Source organism: Lonchura striata, chromosome 5 (genome assembly GCF_050655825.1).
Source record: "Lonchura striata isolate lonStrDom1 chromosome 5, ASM5065582v1, whole genome shotgun sequence".
In the NCBI taxonomy this organism is placed as follows: Eukaryota; Metazoa; Chordata; class Aves; order Passeriformes; family Estrildidae; genus Lonchura; species Lonchura striata.
In genome coordinates this window covers 61,610,366-61,632,292 of record NC_140707.1, presented here as the reverse complement: position 1 = coordinate 61,632,292, position 21,927 = coordinate 61,610,366, and the positions used below count along the sequence as shown (strand labels likewise).

Here is a 21,927-nt window from a genome sequence, read left to right as displayed (position 1 = left end):
GAGAACTGCCCTTCTCTTCACAGCTTATAAAAGGAAAGTTGATAGGATGAGGGCTCCAGAATGGTTGTGAAAGCACTGGGTCACTGTAGAAGTTTTAACCTAAGAAAACAACATTTTGAAAAAAAACCAAAGCTGAATATCAACTAAAACAGGCCATGTAGCTACAATAAAGCATATATGACAGTGATAGAAAATAATATATCCACTCAGAGTGCACCAGTTCTTCTCTTTGGGCAGGAAATGGAAATGAACTTCCAAAGTTTCCAGAGATCTGTGCATGACAACAGTCTACGAAGTCTCTGTTGTGTTCAGGCCTTTGGGTTACTGTGAGGTTTTTACATACAGTTGATTTGATTTATGAGATTTCTTGTTAAATTTTATTGCTCCAATTGTTTTTCTTTGGTTCTTTTGAAGTAGAAAACATAATTTCTGTAGCAAATGGGAATTGAAAGTCTTAATAGAGTAAAAAAATCTGAAAGGTCATGATTTTTTAGCTTTAAAATAGAGGACAGTGCGCTGCTTGATACTCTTAAAAATATGAAAAGTTAATGACATGTTTATTGGTGATAAAGATAGAATCTTCTCCCAGACCTTTGATTTTGGCTGTTTTTGTATTGACTTTTTCTGGGTGCACTTTTACAAATGAGAAACATTCAAGATCACAGAGAGAGTTAAAAACACAAGGCAGAAACTTTGTCCCAGGGAGATTATTCAGTACTCCTAACATCCAGTGCTCCTTCCCCTATAAGTGCAGACTATTGGATGCATTTATCTGGTTTTAGGGTCATATAGACTACCTTCATTTATTTTACTATGTTTAAGACCTGTGGGTGCAAGCAAATTTGTAACCAAATAAGAAACTGTTCCTGTCAACACACATTTTGCAAGCTTAGGTGAATGATAGTAACACTGTTTACAAAGCCTTAATCTATAAAATGTCTCCTGGTGTGGGTTTTTTGGTTGGTTTGTTTGTTTGTTTGGGGTTTGTGGATTTTTTGCTGGTTTTGATTCAATCTGAAGTCTTAAAAATATTTTTATGTGCTTCTTAACAATTGCTCTTCATTGAGTATGTAGGAACTTATTTAAAACAAAAATGCCTTCCTGCTGTATTACTTAATGTAGCAGACCTTAAACAGTTCACCTCCAGCTGTTTGCAGGTGTTTTCTCTAGGACTAGACATGGAAAAGCACTTTATTACAGTGTTCACTGTCACTGTTGGTGCAGGGAAAAGTAAAGAGAACAGGTCAGGGAACAGATGTGGCCACGGGAAAAGCCAGGACATCAGGAGGGGCACAGCTTGCTTTCTTCTCATTAACATGGCCTGTCCTGTTCTCTGTTGTCTTTGCAGCAGTCCAGCACGGGGGACCTGAGGACTCTGAGGAAAGGATTGTCCCCGTACCACTCCGAGTCACAGCTCTCGTCACTGCCACAGTACCAGGACGCCCTGCAGAACGTAAGAGGCATTTCCTTCCCTACATGGCAGGGCCATGGCTTTCCCCAAAAGTGGGCATGGCTGGAGGGCCAGGGGAATTACAGGGGAGCTCTCACAAGTGATTGCTCACCCTGAAGCTGGAGTTGCAAATGTGCAGCTAAAGCCTGCAGATGTTGGGAGGATGGGGAGCCCCTGGAACATTACTATTTTCCTGAATTTAGTTCACCCACTTCCAGCATAGGTTTTCAGCCAACTGACAGTCACTGTTGTGAATCTTTTAAAGCTAGGGTGATTCTTGTTACACCTGCAGCTTCTGTTTGGTAAATGCCCTGTGCCTGCAGTATAAAAGCTGGTTGTGGGTGAAGCTTGCCAGGTGTCTGGCAGTGCATGGACAGGTTTGTTTAGTGAGTTAGTTCTTAGGTTTTTCTCTGTCACAAATGAGGTTTGAGTTTCCTACAATTTTTCTGCATTGCTTCTCAAACCACAGAAGAATCTTGACTAAAGTCTCTTGCATGAGATGGAGTCAGTGCTGCTGTGCCAGGCACCCATGTGCCAGGCATGGCTGAGGATCCTGAGCCGTGCCCGGTGTTTGCCTTCCAGATGTTTCCCTCACTGCTTGGGCCTCTACTTTGTGTGGTGATGTTGTTTTCCAGATTAGAGGAAGAGTGTGGAAACAGTCAGAGAGTCCTGGTGGGAGTGGGCTGTGAGTGTTAGGAATGTGAGCAAAATCCTGATGGCAGCACAGCTGCAGAACCTCCCTGCTCCATGTCTGGGACACTGGTCAGCAGAGCTGCAGGTCCTGTAGGACCAGTTATGTGCTGGCTGCTTTGATTGGGAAAAAGTAATTCTGTAGCTTTAGTGTATCTCTTACAGTTGTAAAGAAGGGCACAATAGTAATTTAATAAAGTTTGCATAAATAAAACTCAAGTATGGAAGCAAATCCCCTTCCTATCCCTGCTAAATGGCAGGATGGATAGAGATGCTTCAAGCTAAAAAAAGAGGGATAAAGCTGTCCAGGTGAATATTCACTTTTACAACTTTGTGTCCCATGTGTAAAGACAGGAGGCTTTATAGGGAGTGCAGAGAGACTTGAACCTAGACATGTTTGTCTGGCTGTGCCAACCCTACAATTTTGGAGATTTTGCTTTGCTTCCCTGGTGTTTAGGCTTTTGATCCCCAGCTTTGTTCCAGGTTGGCGATGCTCAGTCAGCCTGTGCTGATTGTCCCAAGGTGTGCTGCTACTCATGATTTTATGTTTATCTTGTCAGTCAGGCTGGGATACGTCCAGCAGCTCTCTGCAGAGCTGTACTGGGATGGGAGCTGGCAGGAGAGCTTTCTGCTTGAGCATTGGCCCCTGCAGCTCACTGGGGCTGTGTGAGGGCTGGTGGCAGATGGTTCTGTCTGCTGGAGCCCTTCCTGGCTACTTGTCCCTGTTTTCTCTCCTTCCTCAAGGAAGAGATGGCACCTGGCATTTATGGAGAGGCCTGGGTACTGTGTGGCATTCACTTTCATCTGTCACCCTAGCTGTGTTCTGCCTTCTTTGCAGGAAGCTGATAGAGAAAAAACAAAAACATCTTTGGTTCCAAATCCACATTGTCTGAGATACTTATGTACTATTTATTTACTTATTCCTACCAAAATCCCTTTTGTTTGTGGCTTGACATGATGCACTGTTTTTGTGATGAGGATAATGATCACAGATTCATGAAAATGAGTGAAATCTTTGAATGACTTGAGCATTCTTGTCCCAGAAGTGAACATTTAGATGTACCGGAGTTTCTCTGAGGCTTTTTTTAATAGGCAGCAGGCATGAGTTTGTGAGAAATCATTCTTTGTGCCTGCACAAGCTTCCTGTGGGTGAGTGATGAACAATTGGTGTCAGCTTCAAAGCTGCCACATCCGTTCAGGGTTCCATCATCAGCACTGCCCGTGTAACTCTGGGAAGCTCCCCAGTGCATCCCTCACTGTCACACAGGTAACAAGCAGGCATCACTCCAGCTCTCCAGGGCTCTGACATAGCCCAGTCAATGACACAGCTGTGTGTTTCTAATGTATCCTGGACCAGTGCACACTCAAGATGCAGAAGCAAAAGACACTCACAATTGCACTCTGTGCATTTTGCTTCACGCATGTGGGTAATTATAGATTTGCTCTGTAGTCTGCAGTGGTTAACAAATATCCAGGAACAGCAATCCTTGGGGTTACAAGGGCCTACAAGACCCTGGCCTTTGCAAGGGAAGGTGTGATATATGTGTTAGCTTGAACTGATAGCAGAGAGTCAATCTTTCCAGCTCCAGGAACTGACACCCAGTGTCATTTCATGGAGTACCAGAGTACTGTGTCCTTTGGGAGGTGAGGGTGATTTCCTCTGGCTTGGATTCATGAGAGGAGGCAGCAACAAGCTCCTGATGGCACCTGCCATTCCTTGGGATGAGACTAAGCTGGACAGGCTGGCTCCATTTCTCCCATTGCCAGCAGCCTCCAGAGCTGCTGTCTCACGTGGCCGATGTCCCAGGTGTGAGAGCTCTTTGAGGTACCTGTAAGCCAAGCACTGCTGAGCACTCCATGGCCCATCTGGCATCTGGGTGCCATGGTTTAACTGCAGCTGGTAACTAAACCCCACACAGCTGCTTGCTCACTCCCCCCACATCCAGGGGACATGCAAGACCCTTGCTGAGGATACATATGGGGGCTGAGGCGTGGCCCAGAGCTTGCATCTCTGTCTCTTCATGCGTGCTCTGGCTGCCACGTGGACACATGTTCCCTGTAGATGTTCATGTACCTGCCTTCTGCCCCGTGGCTGTGCCACAGCCCCATCTCAGTGCCCAGGCATGAGAAGGTGACCTGAGGGCTGCCTATGGTGTTATGGCTGGTCCTATGGTAGTACCATCAGCTTGAGAAACTCATAAACCAGCTGCCTGGAGGAGCCATTTATCCACACTGGCAAGCAACACCATTAAACATGAACCAGCTTGTTACTAGCAGTCAGAGCTAGCCTGGATGGCTTAGACTTAAAATCTGCTAGCAGTGTTCATGTGATTTATAATGGGAATCCTGCCTTTGGTGAGAATAACTCAATGGAAATACTAAGGGTAGTGTGGATGGAGTGTGGGTGGGAAAGTGTGTGTGAAAACACCAGCAGGAATTCTAGAGGAAGGGATGGTTTGGCCCGTGCTGATGGCCAAAGACATGACTGGCAGCAAAGAAATGGGTAAACACCACAGGATGTGTGGTTTGTGTCAGGACTGGGAGGTCTGTGCTGTGATAAGGCAGCAGCACAGATGGCTCATCAGCAGAGGACTGGTTCCCTGATAACAGGAGCAATGTCACACCACCATTTTTCTTCCTGTGGTTCCAGGAGGAAGGAGTAGATAAGATGACCAAAGTGATGGAAAGGAGGCAACAGGCAGCAGCTTTCCTAGGGTTTTTGGAGGATAAGCAAGATACTGCGATAAAGATCAGCCTGTAATAACCATTGACTCCTAAGGCATGTGAAAAATGTGTCCCAGAACCCATTTCTTTGCTGTCAATGAGGAGGGATGCCAGGGCTGTCATTAGGACTTGCTCATGGGTGTCTCTTTTTTTCTGTGCCACACACAGTGACCCTGACCACCTTTTGGTGAACATGTGAATGTGTGTTTGGTGTGAGTGACAGGTTAAAATAACCATCACCTTCCCCTTCCTTAAGATTTTGTACCAAGTTTGTGGTGTTCCCTTGCTGAGAAGCAGGAGCTCCTAGTGGTTCCCCATCAGGTGCAGGAGAATTTATCCACATTAAATCTGCTGGTGCTGTAGATGGTGACTGGAGACCATCCTGGGTCTGGAACTGGGAATCCCTGTGGAAAGTACCTGCAGATAGACTCTGTGAGAGCTGAGACAAGCTCTGTCTTTTTGAGAAGACAATGCTGATGATGCCAATACCCAGCTTTTATATAGGCCTCTGAGGACTACAAAAAGTACCTCCAGATAAAGGTGAGATTTCTGTTAGAGTGTTTAAAGCTGCTTCTCTCATGAGTCTGTATAGACTACAGACCAGATGGGGGAGACACAATTTCTTTTTCCTTCTAAATCTGTTCCAAAAACAGATTTAGAGGTCCATAGGAAAATGCAAAATAGTAGTGTGGTTATGTAGTGGAGAGCATTCAACTTAGAGGGCTGCTGAGTCTCTGGCTTTCTGACACTGTTTCTGAATTGTATTTTTCTCCAGTGCTCACTTCTTGAGGGATGCAAAGCCTGGGAGGTACCTCTGGCAGCCTGGCTGCAGCACCAGCCCCTTCCCCTGATTCCCACCATGCTGCCACAAGGAGTCACATTTTGTACCTCTGCCTTGCAGAGATACTCGGGGGAAGTGTATTTCATTTAGCCAGATGGCACACTTGCTATTACAAAAACAAGCCCAAATGTTTGTGGTCTGTAGGTGTAAAGAGAAGCCATTAGATGGAGTGGGAAGGGATGCTGAGTCCTTGGCTGAAGCGCTGCCTCTCTGCTGAGCCTGTGAGAGCAGTAGTGAGGAGAGGAGATGTAAGGGAACATAGCAGCTAAACCTCAACCTCAGTGACAGTTCTGTCTCTCCTTTTTGGCTGGAAAGACAGTGGTCTCCATCCTGTTCAGTCCAAAGGCTAATGAGGATAAGTGAGAAGGTAACTTGCTATCTTTCCCTCATCTCCCTGCAGAGGAAGGACAAAACTGGCTCCTGAACCAACCTGTGTAGGCAAGGAGATGTAACTGTGGCCCAAGCCTGGTCTTGGGTCTCACTGGGGAGCTCAGGGCAAGTCTTGCAGTCCCTTCTCATCCTGCTTAGGAGTAAATCTATTCCTCTCAGGGAGAAGAACTGTATCAGCTTCTTAAACCCAACCTGACTTTTCAAATCAAGCTTGAAATGGCAAAAGATCACCATGCTGTTCTCATTGTGATGTCCTGAAGATGCACCCAGAAGAGTGGGGGCCCTTGGAGCATTAATTGCCTCTGCAGAGTCAGTGGTGCACTGAGGACCTTAGCAGGGCCCAGGTGTCCCAGCACAGCACAGCAACCCTCCACTGCCAGCAAGGAACTCCCAGCCCCTCCCAGTTCTACATGAAGCCCCTGGGCAGGGGGGATCTCTGTCTGCCCAGTGCCTCTGGCATCCCCAGGACTGCATTTACATCTTCAGCATCTCATTGCAGCCTCTCAAAAGGCCTCCAGCCCCTTCTGTGAATTCAGAAGCCCATCCTGTGCAGTGCCCTGATGGTCCTCTGCCTTCTCCTATCCCTGCACCCCATCCCCTGTAGCTGTCAGGTGAGCTGAGCTCAGCTGGCTTGTGTCAGAGGATGACTCTAGGCTGGTTTCTCACCTTCCCACATAAGTGATGGCCATGGTGCCTTTTTAGGCAGGAGTAAGCAATGATTGAAAGAAGCATGGGAAGCGTGGCAGAAGGCAGCTCCTTCCCACCAGCTTCACTGATACCACCAGGATGTTATTGAGCAGACAAAAAGAGAAATTCAAGGTGGCTGATTTGCTGCTGCAACAACAGTAGCTGTGGAAGAGAAAGTAAAATGAAAGGTTTGTCTGGATTTATGGCCCAGGGATTGCTATGGTGAAGCTTCAGGGTGTATCACCAGCAGCTGAGAACAAACCAATCCATTTTTGAAAGCAGCTGCCCTTCATCTGTTGCTATTGCAGAGGCTCTGAGCAGTGGGTGGCTTTTTACCCATGACAGCTAACCAGTACAAAGTTTAGCAGTGACAAAGCTGTGGGTTTTGATGAGCAAAAGAGGCATTGAGAGGCTGTACCCATAATCTGCCCTTACAGGTAGCCAGAGGAAGCAAGAAAAATCCATCTGCTTTGAGGATCTGCTTTAGGTTCTCATGCTTATTTTTTATGTACCTTTGTGTGGGGCTGGCAATGAATTGGGGGAGAGGCAGTGGTACAACAGACCCTTGCTCTGCCATAGGTCTGGAAGGGCAGCCAGGCTCCAATGGAGACCTGAGGGGCCATACAGATGTGCACAGGTATCCTCCTGTGCCTGCATGCATCCTCTACCCTCTCAGAGGCTTTCACCTGCATCATCCCCAAATCAGATTTGCTTCAAAATATTGAAAGTCTTAAACATGCCCACCGTTTCCTTCTGAAAACAAATGTGCTTGTCGTTCCTTTATCACGAGGAGCAGCCCGTCTCGAGTTCCTCACGCTGACAGTGCCCCTGTGAGTCGGTCGGAGTTAGTGCACTCTGCTGGCGCTGCGGGCTGGCTCTGCCGGGACCCTCGTCCTGTTTGCCTGTGTCGGGGGCTCCGGGCTGGGCTGCGCTGTGTGTGTCACTTTGGTAAGGGTTTCACAGTCCCAGGGGGCAGCTGAAGCCGCTGGCGGTGATTTTACTGCGTGCCCCCATCCGCGGCGCCCAGCGCTGCTACAGCGCACAGAGTGAGCAGCCCCTCGCCCCAGCACTGCCCGAGCAGGCTGACTCATGCTCTGCATGCTCCAAGGAGTCTCCTGAGCCTGGAGCTTCCATCAACTCAGTGCTGAGAAAAGACACCCTTCCTGTTTGTAATGACATCCAGTTGCAAACAATGTCCTGACTTTGTTTGAAATCTTCCCTTCAGTGCCCCAGCACAGCCTGTACAGCCAGCACTGTCACACTTGCCAGGGAGAGGAGCTATTATTCTGTTGAGTGTCTGCGATGTTTGCTGAGAAAGCAATGAAATTGTTTCTTTAATAATCAGAAAGTGCCACGTTATTACTTAAGTAGAAATTTAAATTACTTTTTATTACTTAAGTAGACATCCATGAAAGATGCAGGAGGAGGTGGCTGAGGCGCACAGACGGGCTCTGTCTGGCTCCCGTGTGGACCCAGCAGTTAATTCATGGATTTAAATGTTTACATGACCAGCTGCTCTCTATGATTAAAGGCAGCAAATTAAGTAATGCCAAAGGAGATTATCATCTGCAATAAAGTCCTTTGATTTGATAAGGAAGATACTAATGCAGAGTACTGATGGCTCTGAACTCACTCCCTGTCAGTGGCCAGGACATGTGTTGTGCTGGAGAGCTGGGTCTGTCTAGGAATCTTCCACAGGTTCCTTTTCCAATGCCTGGCTGTCAGATGCTTGCAGCTGCAGGGGAACCCACCGTGCCTTTGGGAATGTAGGACTGTGCAGCCATTTAAGTGCCTCAGAAGGTGGCTGGGTTTGAGCTGGGTGCTGGCAGGCTTTCTGCATAGGTGTGTGGAATAACAGCAGCCAAGCACCACCAGTGCTCATCTGCCAGGCAGGCAGGACACAGCTCCCTGGCTCCTGTCAGGGTGTCCCATGCTCAGGTATCAGAGGTCTGCCATCATCTGCAGTAGGGTGGCAAAAAGGTGTGGTCTGCAGAGGAGCCGGCACTGGTCACTTCTCTGTACCTCCAGGAAATCTTGTAGCCAGCAAGGAGCCCTGGCGCTGTTGCCAGAGGGCCACCAGGTATCTATCCCTGTCCCTGCAGGGCCATGAGAGGAGCTGGGCTCCCTCAGGAGCACCACACATGGTGGCAATGGCAGAGCTGCCGGGGGCATGAGAAGATGCAGCAGGGAGGGAAGGGACTTTTCAGGAAGGGAGGGTGGATGTCAGCCGGGAGTCTTGTCATGCTCCAGCCAGCACGGCCTTTGTTTTAGCCATTAACCCCTCTGCAGCTGCAGGGCGGCAGAGCATGGAGATGTGCCCTGGGATGCAAAATTATGTGGGAGCCCAGGGAATTTCTCAGGCTGGCGGTAACAGGAGATTTTTGTTGTGTGTGATCACCCAGGAATGCCACTCATCTTTGTGTGAAGGGAGATTTCTTACTCTACATCAGTCTGTGTGAGCCCAGTGCTTGGCCTTGGTGCTGCCTGTGCTACTCGTCTCACGGGAACACCGTGTTTCAGGGTTTGGTGCATTCTCTGCCTTCCCTTCTCCCATGCCAGGGTGGCTTTGTGTTCTTAGTCCTTGGTTTTGATGCTGGTTTTCCCCCATCTGCCCCCAGCACTGCCTGTCTGGAGCTGCTCCAGGCACTTCCTTTAGCTTGTAGCCACATGTGCCATTCACAAAAGGAAAATATGCTGGGCCCCCTGTTCTGTCAGCACACCAGGGCTGGGGTGCCAGTCATGGCTCCTTCCCATGGTGCTACCTGGCTCTGCCACCCACTTTCCATTAACTGTGGGCATGTTACTGCTGCCTGCTTGTCTCTTAACAGTTCCTAATTTGCAGAGTGGCATTGACACCTTTATTTATTTATTTCTTATTTAAAACACCTGGATGGTGACAAGTGCTAAGGAAGGGTCCAAGTACAATTCAAATCTGGGTAAGCAGGTTCCAAACAAAACCACTGTGAGATAAATAGACATGCCTGGGAATTTTCTTGTGAGCTGTCTGACAGTGCCTGATGTAATGTAATTTTCTGTGTTCTGTCTCAGCAATAAAAATTCCACAGTGTCTGATATGATTCCATTTAGCTTTAATGTTGTCTGAGGTATGCCATTAGAAAAATGTGGCTTATATAATCGGGTTTGAATTCTAAATGCTTGTTTTTTGAAATGAAAGACAAAAATTAATAGAAGGCAAGGGGACGATGTGAAGTTCAGAAGCAGTAATATTTGCTCATATGTTCTGTGTTGGTCTGAAGCATCCCCAGTGCCTAGGTTGTGCCTGCTGGCTGAAGTAAAACGAGCATGATGTTCCCTTCTGGGTTTTGAAACTTAGTCTTTTGCAGTCTTTGTGCAAATTAGGAATAGCTCTCTTGGAGGTGAGGTAGGAAAGGGTGTCATTAAAAGAGAATATAATTGAGCAAAAAGAGATTGAAAACTGGTGGCAGGCCCAAGGTCTCATGTCTTTTCAGATCCCTGGAGGAATCAAGGAGAAATTGTTTATCACAATGTCTTTGTTCTTTTTTTTTTTAAATTTCTGATCCAAAACCTCTAAAAGAGCAGACACCGGTCATCCCCAGTTAGGCTCTTTTCTTCTTGGGTTCCAAACATTCCCACTGTTATTAAGAGATGTTCATATTTTAAGCCTTACTTTACCTCTGTGGAGGTGTGTCATTATCAGGATTTTGCAGTATGCCCTATTGCAGAGAGTCTTATTAATTCTGGTCCTCCAAATACACAGGAATGGAGTATCCATGGCAGTGCATGTCAACATCTGTGCTGAACCACATCCCATGCAGCCAGACAGAGCCAGCAGGGACTCATTGGGAAACTTGGTCTTAGACACTGGTAATGACATTGTGGCGTGACACATAGCAGCAGATGTTTGCCAGCAGCTGCAAGTTGAGGCCTCTGCTCTTCATTTTTTTTTTTTTGTATCAGATGGAAAAGGATCATTGGCACTATTGTGGTCTGGGGATTTTCTTTCTCACATTAGCACTATTGCTTTGCTGATGGCTTTTGTCTGGGGCAGTGAATGGGACTACTTTGATTTGCTTTGTCTTCTGCTTTGGGTTGGAGGGTGCCAGTGTCATTCTAGCAATAGAAAATTGGGGAACTTATCCCCTGCATGTAGCATATTGCTTCAAGGATGCTCTGGCATAAGAGACTGCAGAGTTTCTCTCTCTTTTCTTAGTCAATTATACAGCTGGACTGTGGCTCTCCATACAGACTTGGAGACCAGCCCTGCAGGCTCCAGAGAGAGGTTTGTGGGAGGGTCTCAGATAGAACTGAGCTTTTCTGGTAGATTTTTAGTTTTGGCATGCATGACATGGGGTAGGTGGGATGGGAAGGGGACTGATGCCACATGGGAGCAGTAAGCTCTGAGAAGTGCACTGGTCCCATCAATGATACCAGCAAATATTCAGCACTGATCTGCTTGAAATGGAGGAACAAATGAGGGCTGAAAGGGAAATGTGTTCAGTGGTGCTTCAGTACTGCTGTCTGCACAGAGGCAGCAGAGGAATAACTCTTGTTGTGGTTTTCCCTGTGGAAAAGGGCCTGGATATGGGGGTGCTTGGCACTGTCCTCCCTTGAGGGATGCAAAGAGTCTCATCAGAACCCTCTCAGGACACTGCAGTTCCAGAACCATCCTGGCAGCAGAGGGGCTGTTCTGATCAGGGCTGAGCTCGTCAGAGCCACAGTGATCTGGAATGTTCTGAGCAGCCACAGTGGTTTGGAGAGAAGCAAAAGCACCAACTTGCTGACAGAGCATAGGATGGGTCACACACAGCTCCACAGCCTCTGGTTCCTTTGGACTTTTGCTTCTTAAGGAGAACTATCTTTGGTGCAGTTGTTGATAAACCTTGTGCATAGGGAAGAAAGGTGTTTCCTGTGAGCATCTGGACATTCAGAGACATGACCCATACCCTCTCTCCTTAATTAGACTGGTAATCTCACTGCTGGGCTCTTCCTTTGGTGGGCAGGCTATGGCTGTGGATGTAGCTGGAAGTGGTATGCTATTTCTCAACATCTTTATTATAAATGTTAATGGTATTTTGGTGACTTCTGTGTTGTCTTATAGCACCATTCATTTATATAATTACGTAATGCCTCAGCCACGGATCTGAGGGTGAAGAGCAAACCACCTCTGAACTACCAAACACTATAAAAACCTAGCAAGTGGAAAAGCCGTATGTCCATCTAGCACAAAGACTGCATGCTCGACAAAACCAGACAGGGAGAGGAAACTGAGAGTGACACTTGCCTCAAAACACACCATGTTGCTTTTTGCCTATATGGACGATTTCTGCTTCTTAGCATGTAACCAGATTAACCTTGCTATTATTGTCTGCCAGGGTGCTGAGTCAGTTGTGTTCCTATGTCTGCAAAAATGTCAGCTATAGGGAACAGGAAGGGCATGGGTTTCTGTAGTGGTGGGGGTCCTCAGATTAGCTGAGTTAGAGTGCTGGGGTGTAGCTGTGGGAATTCTTGCCTGCAGTTTCCAAATGCATCTGTTCTAGGCATGAGGAATCTCCTCCATCTGTGCAATTTTAACTTACTACTTTAACACTGATTTCTTGAGATTTTCCCTACCCTACTTCCAATCCCCTGTCTCAAATCTCTGCTTCCCTCTTGCCTGCATTTCACCTCAATGGGTTTCCTGCTGGGTAAAATACACATCCTCCTCTTCCTTCCCATTCCCTCCCTTCTCCCACTGTTGGCAGTTTTCCAAGATAGCAACCTTGACCTTATCTCCGATTCCTTCCGTTTCCTCCTCTTGAGCTAACACTGTTGGTGAACTCTGCCCATTTTCCTCTCCTTCATCCTCCAAAGGCTGGCCATGCATCCTGCTGGCCATGCATCCTGTGGATGTGTTGTCACTTCTTTCCTTGCTGACTCAGTCCCCTCAGTTCTGGCCTCCTTTATGTGTGCCTCTGTGCAGGAAGCTGATAGGAGTTTGGCTGAAGCTTTTTTTGTTTGTGAACCACACAAAATCAGTGGGAACGAAGCACCAACCCCTTTAAAAAACTCTGTCTCTTTGTGTGTCTGGAAGGATCCTTCCCTGAGGGTACAGCTGCACAAGAAGCACTGACTGCAGGGGTGAACACTGAGCCACCCTGAGCTGTGTGTGTATTTTTACTGGCTGCATCCCATAGCTGCAAAGACTGGGGGTGTTGGTGAGATCCTTGCTTGCTCCCCCACCTTCTTCACATGTGTGTTTGACCTTTTGTAGCACCAGCCTGGCATGCTGGGGAGGTCTCTGTGGCCTGGGGGCAATGGCTCAGTGGTGTGGCCATGTGGTTCACTCAGCATTGCTGATGATGCCGCTCAGCAGTTTGGACATCTCTTTCTGTTGGCTGGGGCTTTTAACTTCCAAGCTAAGGATCAAGGATCATGCCTATTTTAGAAATGAAGTAATCTGTCACTTTGACTACAGGTTTTGGGTCTACCTCTTTTGCTGCATTTCTCATTCTTTAAAATTATTTTTCCTTTTTTCATTCAAATTCTCTACCTATGTTCAGGGGCCCCTCAGTTGACTGCCCTTGTCCAAGAAGGAAGGTGACCTTTTGAATGCTTTTTGTGTGATATAATATATCCATTATATCGCTGTGTTTGCAAGAATGCTTTTATCTTGTCAGTATGGTAATTGGCTAAGTATGATCAAGCTCCTTAGAAAAAACATTTCTCTCTAATCATTTTTGTTTCATTTGTATTCTGTAATAATTCTAAGAGTGATTGTGATCATGGAAGTGCTTTGTAGCTCATTAGTGCCTTCAGTTATGTGAGGGGAAGCTGCTGCTGTCTTTCATACGGGAGACCTCGTGATCTACTCTAGTTCGGCCAGGAAACTGTATTTAAAATGTTGTCAGCAACAATATCCAGCAGAATTCCTTTTAACTTTGTCATATTACTCTCAACTCCAAAAAAGTATTAGATGTTAGACCTTTGTTTGGCATTTTCTGTGTTAGTTCTGAAGAGGGGCATGGGAGAAGATCCATATCAAGTATGACCAGAAACTCCTGAATATTCTTCTTTCTTTTGTCATGAAGCTGGTCATTTATAGAAAGAAAGCATCTTTAATGACAAAGCCAGACTAATTATGCATGCATTGGTTTCTCTCACCTCTGGGGGAAGCTGATTCTGGAAGAATTCTGTTGCATTTACCAGCTCTGTGAAAAATTTATACCCCATTTTGCAGTTGTAAGTTGCAACTGTAGACTGGCTGCATCCAGTCCCTGGTGTTCCCTCCCCAGCCTCTGGCTTTTCTGTCTGGTGTTCTGGATGGGGTGTCTGAGGATGTATCCCCCAGTGGCCACAGCTCCAGCAAGCTGTGACACTCTGCCACTAGGTCCAGAACCATGCCCATCCTGTTAGTGCTTCTGCTTTTTCAGTCTGTTAAATAACATTGGAGAATTTTTGCGGGGTAATAAGTCTAACTTTCCTTTTTTTGAGATGCCACCCCCTCTCCACAGGAAGTTTGGGTATCACCTGTGACTCAGTTTGTGAAGGTTGCTGTAATGAGTAAATGGCTGTTGATCATGGCACGGGTTAGGCACAGATCAGTGGCCAGGGCTTGAAAGGCTCCATGCCTTTTTGTCTGTAGCCTAATGGATTAGCCCATCTTTTCCTTTCATACATGCAATGAACACTTTTATGAGTAAAAAGGCCCCTACAGCTTACAACTTTTGGAAGAATGAGAGCTGAGAAAGTGCCCCTCCATTGGTTCTCCTTCACTGTAAAAATGGTGAGGCACTGGCACAGGTTGCCCAGAGAAGTTGTGGATGCTCCAGTCCTAGAAGTGATCAAGGCCAGGCTGCACGGGCTTTTAAGCAACCTGATTTAGTGGAAGGTTCCCTGCCCATGGCACGGGGTTGGAATTAGAGGATCTTTAGGGTCCCTTCCAACCCAAACCATTCTGTGTTTCTATTATTCTGTGATTCTTCTGGCACAACTAACTTGCTGGCCTTGGCAAAGTGGAAGGCAAAGTGAGGAGACAAAGCATAAAACATGCTGTGTTTTTAAACCCAGGGAAGATGTGAATGGAGTGCCTCATGTGTTGTGTGTGAAAGCATTCCTGTGATGGTGCTACATGCCGCTCTGCCATCCTAATTTGCTTTCAGAGGCCCCCAAGTATAATAATTCTTTGTGTTTCCTAAAGGATGTGAAGGCTAAATACAAGTTTGGTCAATGATTTCATTGTTGATTTCTCCTGGAGTTACAAAGCAATGCAAAAATATTAGGGACAGGCAGGGTGCATCTCACTGAATAAGGATATTGTGTCTCTCATAATTTAAGCTGGATGCCTGTAGAAAAAGGAAAGCCCTATGAAAAATGCTTACAAGACTGGTTGGACAGTAGAAATCTTTTGTAAAATGCAATTTCGGCATCTTTCCCAATGGAATCCTTCATGCAGGAGGACTGGCCAGCATTTTGGAAACAAATCTAGCCAACATTAGGTTTGGACATCTGCTTGTTTTAAGGTTGCTTTCACAATTTTCTGTGTAGCTGAAGATTGGTACTTGATGTCTATGTGAAAATGCTGCCAGAGAAGCAATGAAGTTATGCCAACTGTTTCTTTCATGAACACAGCTTCTTAGAAATGACTGTTTTGTGCTGTAAAATCATCTTGTTTGCATTGCTCCCGAGTCTAGAAGGATGAGTACTGTTTGATCTTGGCCTTGTGGAAAGCTATCCTAAATGAACAAAAAGTGTTTGTTGAATCAATTTAGATTTAAACCAGGGTGATCTCCTGCCTGAACACATCTAGACTGAGTGCTGGTACTTAAATGGTGTCAAATCAAGTGACTTGTGAGGAAGGGGTAGTGGTGTCTTTTGTCTTTGAAGGTGGTTAAGGGGATTGAATTTGAGACAAGCTAGTGGTCAAATTTTCTGAGTATTTTCTTCACCATTATTTAAGTCACCCGAAGGGGAATGAACACATATCTTAATCTGATTTCCACAGGGACCAGCTCGCATGACATCTGATCTTGCATCTTCTCCTGCAGCGGGGTATGTTCCTGTGGGTCAGAAGCCAGAGGCTGTGGTCCATGCTATGAAGGTAAGGCTGTGTGGGGCACTGAGGTGTCCTGTGTTGTACCTCTGTGACAGAGCTGGGCATTGGCTTTTCTTGTGGAAACAACTGAACACAGAAAGTTGATACACAGGCAGGATATTGGTAACCAGCACCTGTGTCATGATGAATAAGCATTGCTTAAAATAGTTGCAGAGCTAAGCGAGATTATGCACAGCTATTTTTTGGGGGTTGGAAACCTCCAATAAAAGCTGCTGATGTTGAAGGTGTTGTTTACCCTTTGTGTTCATCAGTCCTGTATAACCTGAGTCACTGGGGTGACAGTGGTGACCAAAATGCTGTTTTAAAAAGGAACACAAAAACTGCATTTTCTTATATATTTTGTTATTGAAAATCCTGCAGCAGCCTTCAGAGGAGAAAGATTTTATTTTATGAAAATATACAACAAACAGTGGCATTCTACCCATGTAGGATATGCATCATCAGTAGGGATTAAGTCAGGACCATTGACAATGGGACCATGAGAGACTGGAAGATGAGTTAAAGGAGAAAACTTGCACAGTGTTTCACAGCAGCTTTCAGGTTCTAGTGACCATCCATTAGCAGAAAATGTGTAATTCCCCAGTGGTACATGTTAACTAGTTAAACAATATACTTCTGAGTATCTAAGAGACACAGAAGCACAAATACTTTACAGAGTGCCATAGGGATGGCTGGAAAGTCTCTTAACTAAGTTAGTCTTTGGTTGAAATATAGTGGTTTATGTTTATATTTGGATTTGCTGAAGCTGAAGAATTTGATACAGGGTTAAAAAGATTACGTTGCATCACAAAGGAGGATTCCTGGATGGCTGCTCTGGACCTCAGATCCCTATGGTCACAGCTGGAAAAAAGGACCAGCAGTGGTATCACTAGCTTGAATGATCTTAGACCTGGAGACAGATGCTTAAAAAGCTCTTTGCTTTGTACCTTTCCACCTCTGAAAGGCAAATAAATGGCACAGATGTTGCTCATGGTTATGATCCACAAATTTCCTAAATTTTATAATTTTTAGTGTTTCTATCTTAGTATATTATGCCTGTCCAGGGTCTCTTGGCTCCAGGACAGATGTCGGGGTGGTGGTAAAACCAACAAATGTCAGGAGAAGCAGTAGTGTGGCTAGCAAAGATATTGGTTCCACTGGGCAATTGCCAGATCCCAGGAGGATATTGAATGCCACTATTTCTCAAGTAGTTATTAAAGTTAAGACAAGTTTGATTTCATTTGGATCTAATTAGAATTTAAATTATAAATGATCCTTCAAATTGAAAATCTTTGATTTTTCAGCTTTCTTGAGACTTTATCCATCCAAATGGTATAACTCCTATTGATTGATTGTATAACTCCTTAAGAGGAGGATGTCCAGCATGGTCAAGGATTAGGAAATACCTTTAGTACAGTTTTTGCTTGTTCCCAAAGGAGCTGACCACACAAGTGGCAGTTCACTTGTTGACATATATTTGTCCTGTGTTTTCCAACAAGTTTCTTCTTTGCTTGTTGTGAATGGCTCTGTGCTATCAGAAAGCTCCATCTTGTAGCATGCTCAATGTGCTTGTGGGTAACATTTCTCCTCAGTGTGTGTGTGTGTGTGTGTGTGTATATATATGTACCCACACATACATACAGATGGATCTGCTAAATTGTTGCCTTGCAGAATGTTGCAAACCCATCTGAACCTTTGTTTTTCTGTCACTTTGTATTGATTTGTCTTTGATTGCATGTAATCATGCAAGCCCTGTGCAGTCCAGACTACTGCTGTTGGCTTTTTCTTCCCAAACTATGGAGTTCATACCTTTCTGCTCTTGCCCTTCATTGCATTTGGCAAGGTGGTAGTGAGGGATGGTATTAAGCAGAGTTGGTAGTGTTTTTAAATTACAAGATCAAATACTTATAAATTGATTATGATCGTATTCTGGGGAGCAATTAGTTTCCTATTTGCTTTAGGAATTGTAGGACTGAATTTCTCACTAAGGGCAAGAAACATAAATGGTTTTAAGATGTGATTTGATAAGCATATGAAAAGGATTCAGAATTAATGAGGAAGATTCATGGAAACTGGAAATTAAGTTTGGAAGGTCTGACACAATGATTCATTTAAAGGAATTGAAAGCAACTTGGATGACTGGTTGTTTGCACGTATTAGTAATCCCTCTGCTTTAGAGCTTGGATTCCTAGGAAGGGCTAGAAGAAATTCAGAAGAAATTCTCCCCTGTGACTTCATAGTTTGGCTGGTGACGTGCATTTGTCTGTCTCCAAAACCCTGGCAACTGCCATGGCTTGAGGAAGCAGGTGACATAGCAGTCACATCTCACGGGGCATAAGTGATCTCATATTATGGATCCTGCTCACTCAGTAGAGGTTAAAAATGTTCTCACACTTGAAGTGAGGAGGAAATTCTCCTGTAGGTCAGTGTGGCACAGAGGGATAAGAAGGTGTCTGTTTTTCCATCCTGTAGCCCATTTCCAAAGATATCTGGAATTTGAAAGACTGAGGAATCTGGTCATGGTCTCAATCTCTCCTCCTCCCTTGTGGCACAGTAAAATAGTTAGTAGGTGTTGGTCTCCAGCTGCAGACCTCTTTTGGCCATGTAATGCTTTACCATTTGGAGTAGATCTTATTTGCCCCCTGCAGAACTGGGTAGCTTTTCCAGTGCCAGCCCCTGTATGTGGGAAGCTGGATGCAGCTGCTGCCTTATACCCTCACCTCCTGTGATACAGATAGTGACTCTCTCTTGAGAAGAGAGCAGCCTGCAAATGAGATTCTGTGCTTTTGCTGTACCACAGCAGATACTGGAAGAAGCACTGCTTGGCTGAGAAAGGAAGTCCTTATGCCTCAGCAGGCCAGCTCCTTCAGGAAAAGGCAAGGAGAGATGGAAAGGCCATGCAAATGATCGAGGGGATGGAGCACTTTTCTGACAAAGAAAGGCTGAGAGTGCTGGGGTTGTTCAGCCTGGAAAAGACAAGGCTCCAGAGGCATCTTATAGCACCTTCCAGTCCTCTAAAGGGAACTCATAAAAAAGGGAGAGAGGCTTTTATGTCACATAGTGACTGGACAAGAGGCAGTGGTTTTAAACTGAAAGAAGGCAGGTTTAGATTAGCTGTTGGGAAGGAATTCTTTACTGTGAGAGCAGAGAGGCACTGGAACAGGCTGCCCAGAGAAGCTGTGGATGCTCCATCCCTGGAAATCCCTTCAAGGCCAGGCTGGATGGGGCTCTGAGCAGCCTTCCCTAATGAATGGCATCCATACCAAACCATTCTAATATTCCATGATTCTGTGCATGTTGGCTCCACTTGTCTTGTGGAACACTTGCATGCAAGCCTGTCCACAAGTGATGTGGCTCTGTGCTCAAGCAGAAGTCACTGAGGGACTGTCCACTCCACATGGATCTGCAAGGCTTCTGGACAGCCTCTGTCTGCACCCACATACATAATATATCCCCTAGGCTTTTTCCTTGGGATTTTCTGCCAGCTAAATTCTATATATGTGGCTGAAGTACTGCCTGCAATTTAGCACAGGTTCTTCCTTGAGCATGTTTAGGATTTTCTTTATTTTTTCTTCTGAAATAGTTTTGTTTGTTTGCACCTACTAAATAAGGAGCAAGATGACAGGTTGGCACTCCTAACAGCTGTTTTTGCTAACAAGAATAAAAGGTACATATGCTACAGCTCAGTATCTCACTGAACATCAAAGCACTTTTCTTAGGAACTGAGCAAAACTGCTAAAGACGTGGCGAGATGATGAGGCAAGATGTAAAAAAATGACATTTAGCCTATAACCCAGCTGCCCCTACAGCAGCAGCCTGGACCTCTTCCATGCACACCTATCAAGCAGGTGATCGTTACTCCCATTAATTGTGAATAAGACAGGATTTGGCCTTCCAAAACTAGGGAAAAATCCTAGCAGGGCATATGGACTGTTCCCTTGCTGAAGCAGGATGTTTCCTAGTGCTGTGTCCAGCTGATTTATGAAGCAACAAATGAGTGAGGTTTGCACAATTTGGAAAGTATCCCTTAATCTCTGCATGCTTTGTGTTACAGAAATGAATACCTCAGCTTTCAGCTTCCCTTCCAAAGCTTTACTACTGTCATTCAGACTCTTTGGTGGTGTTTTTTGTGATTGAATATTTGTTTTTAAAATATATTTGGCCATATGGGATCAGTACAGCAAGTCAGAAGGGATGTGTCATCAGGTGACTTTGAGGGGACACTGCCTTGCTCAGAGACATCAGTGTGGTCTCAAGGAGCATTGAGGTGTTCCTCAGTTTATGTATCAGTAGAGAAAATGCCAGGCAAGCCAGCATGGCCACTGAGATCAAGGTGAAAGTTGTTTTTGGGAAGTAACATCCCTCTGCAGAAGAGCAGCGTTTCCCAGTCCAGTCCCATGCCTGAGTGGAGCAGGCTGCTCACTGGCTGGCATTTTACCCAGGCAGATCACCAAGGGCTGCTGGTCTACAAAGGACCAGGTACTGTCAGTGCAGCTTGATAAAAAGCAAAAAGGAGGGGATGGCATGAGCTGCTTAGAGCCTGAGGTACATTTGTCTGTTTCCTTTAGACTCCTGGGTTGAGAGGTGGTAGAAATGACAGAAGAACATATCCCAGTTTCTTAGACCAGACTGAATGCACAGTCCTTGAACTTTAGCTGATCCATAGATAGCTGATGTGAAGGCATGTTTGTATTCCCCAGTGGTGTAACTGGAGAAACATTAACCTGGTCCTTCTAAACAGCTGAGGAGGCATCTGGCAGGATCTGAGAGTAGCTGGGGCTGGGTCAGCACTAAGAAAAAGCCTTCCTGTCTTGCTTCAGGAGGTTATTTCACTATTCAGAGTGTATTTTCTTCCAACATGCCTTTCCTGGATAGGCTGTTGCATTTTATCACTGTGAATCCCATTTTCCCATACCCAAGATGCTAACACATCTTTACAAAGTGCCTAGCCAGACATGGGTTGAGCCTGGGAAGCAGGATGATTTCCAGAGCAAATGAGATTGAGAAATTAAATACAAACATAACTTCTATGTGATCATCTTTCAGCTCCAGCTCTGCCTGGTTAATGCTATTAAAAGACATTTCCACTGAGATAAATAATGTGCTGTGACACCTTTTCACACCTCCTGGACTAAAGAATGTGGGTTTAGTTTAAGCATAAGTTGTAGAAAAACAGTTTATTTTAGTCTGACGCTGTCATGCCTGCAAGATGGATGGCTATTGAAAGCAGAGGCTGGGGCTGATGTGATCTTTAACTAATCTACCCCATGGTTTCCTTGACACTTGCCCTGTGGACACAGCTGATGTTTAGCTGCCAGCCAGGCAGCCCTGGTGCTCCGTGCCAGGATGTGATCCTGCAGGCTGCTGCTGTGCAGTCAGCATTGGAAGCACACGGGCTCCAGACAAGCAAGTTCAATGTGCGAGTCCAGCTGGATCAATAATTAATTCCCTCCTCTTTAGCAGAAAATAGATGCTCTCTTTGTCAGCACGTACATGCTTTTTGCATCCTTCTTGCCCTTCCTCCCTTTTTAGAATGGATATAGATAATTCCTATCTGTGCAAATGCTGGTCCCATGTAGGCTACAGGCCCTAGGAGAATGACCTATTTTTGTTTGTAACTCATTTTGAGTACAGCAGGATTGCTGTGCTGAAGCAGACCTGGGGATAATCTTCCCTGGTATCTCATTTCATGGAGCAGCCATTGCTGTATCTACCTCAGCAAAGGCTGAAACCCCTCCTAGCACAGCACCTGGCTCTGTACCTCCCTAGGATGTATAGGAATATTTATTCATACAACTACACCTGTCGTTCACCTTCCTGTGTGTGGTGAATGAGACCATGTGCTGTTTGATGATGCTGGGTGTTGCAGGATCTCTGATGCTGCACACTGAGCTGACAGCCTGGCTCATCAGTAGTGAAGCCCTGGGTGAGGTGTGTAAATCAGCACAGAGACAACAGTAAAACCTGGAGCTTGCTGTGCTGTGCCCACCTTGTGGGATGTGCCTGTCTGGAGGAGCCATTGGAATGCATGTGGGTGTGACAGAGGGGTATCCCTCAGGTCAGTGTTTTGGGATGGAAATGAAGGCTGCCTTT

At 45.7% G+C, this 21,927-nt stretch overlaps 1 protein-coding gene across 1 annotated transcript in view; it reads left to right on the top strand.

Annotated features, from left to right (window-relative positions):
* The window catches only part of CCDC85C (coiled-coil domain containing 85C), a 110,063-nt gene that overhangs the window by 82,221 nt on the left and 5,915 nt on the right, over positions 1 to 21,927 (top strand). The window contains exons 3-4 of the mRNA XM_021549653.4: positions 1,349 to 1,453; positions 15,745 to 15,840. Of these exons, the coding sequence (XP_021405328.1) occupies positions 1,349 to 1,453; positions 15,745 to 15,840 (201 nt within the window). The remainder of the gene's footprint in view (positions 1 to 1,348; positions 1,454 to 15,744; positions 15,841 to 21,927) is intronic.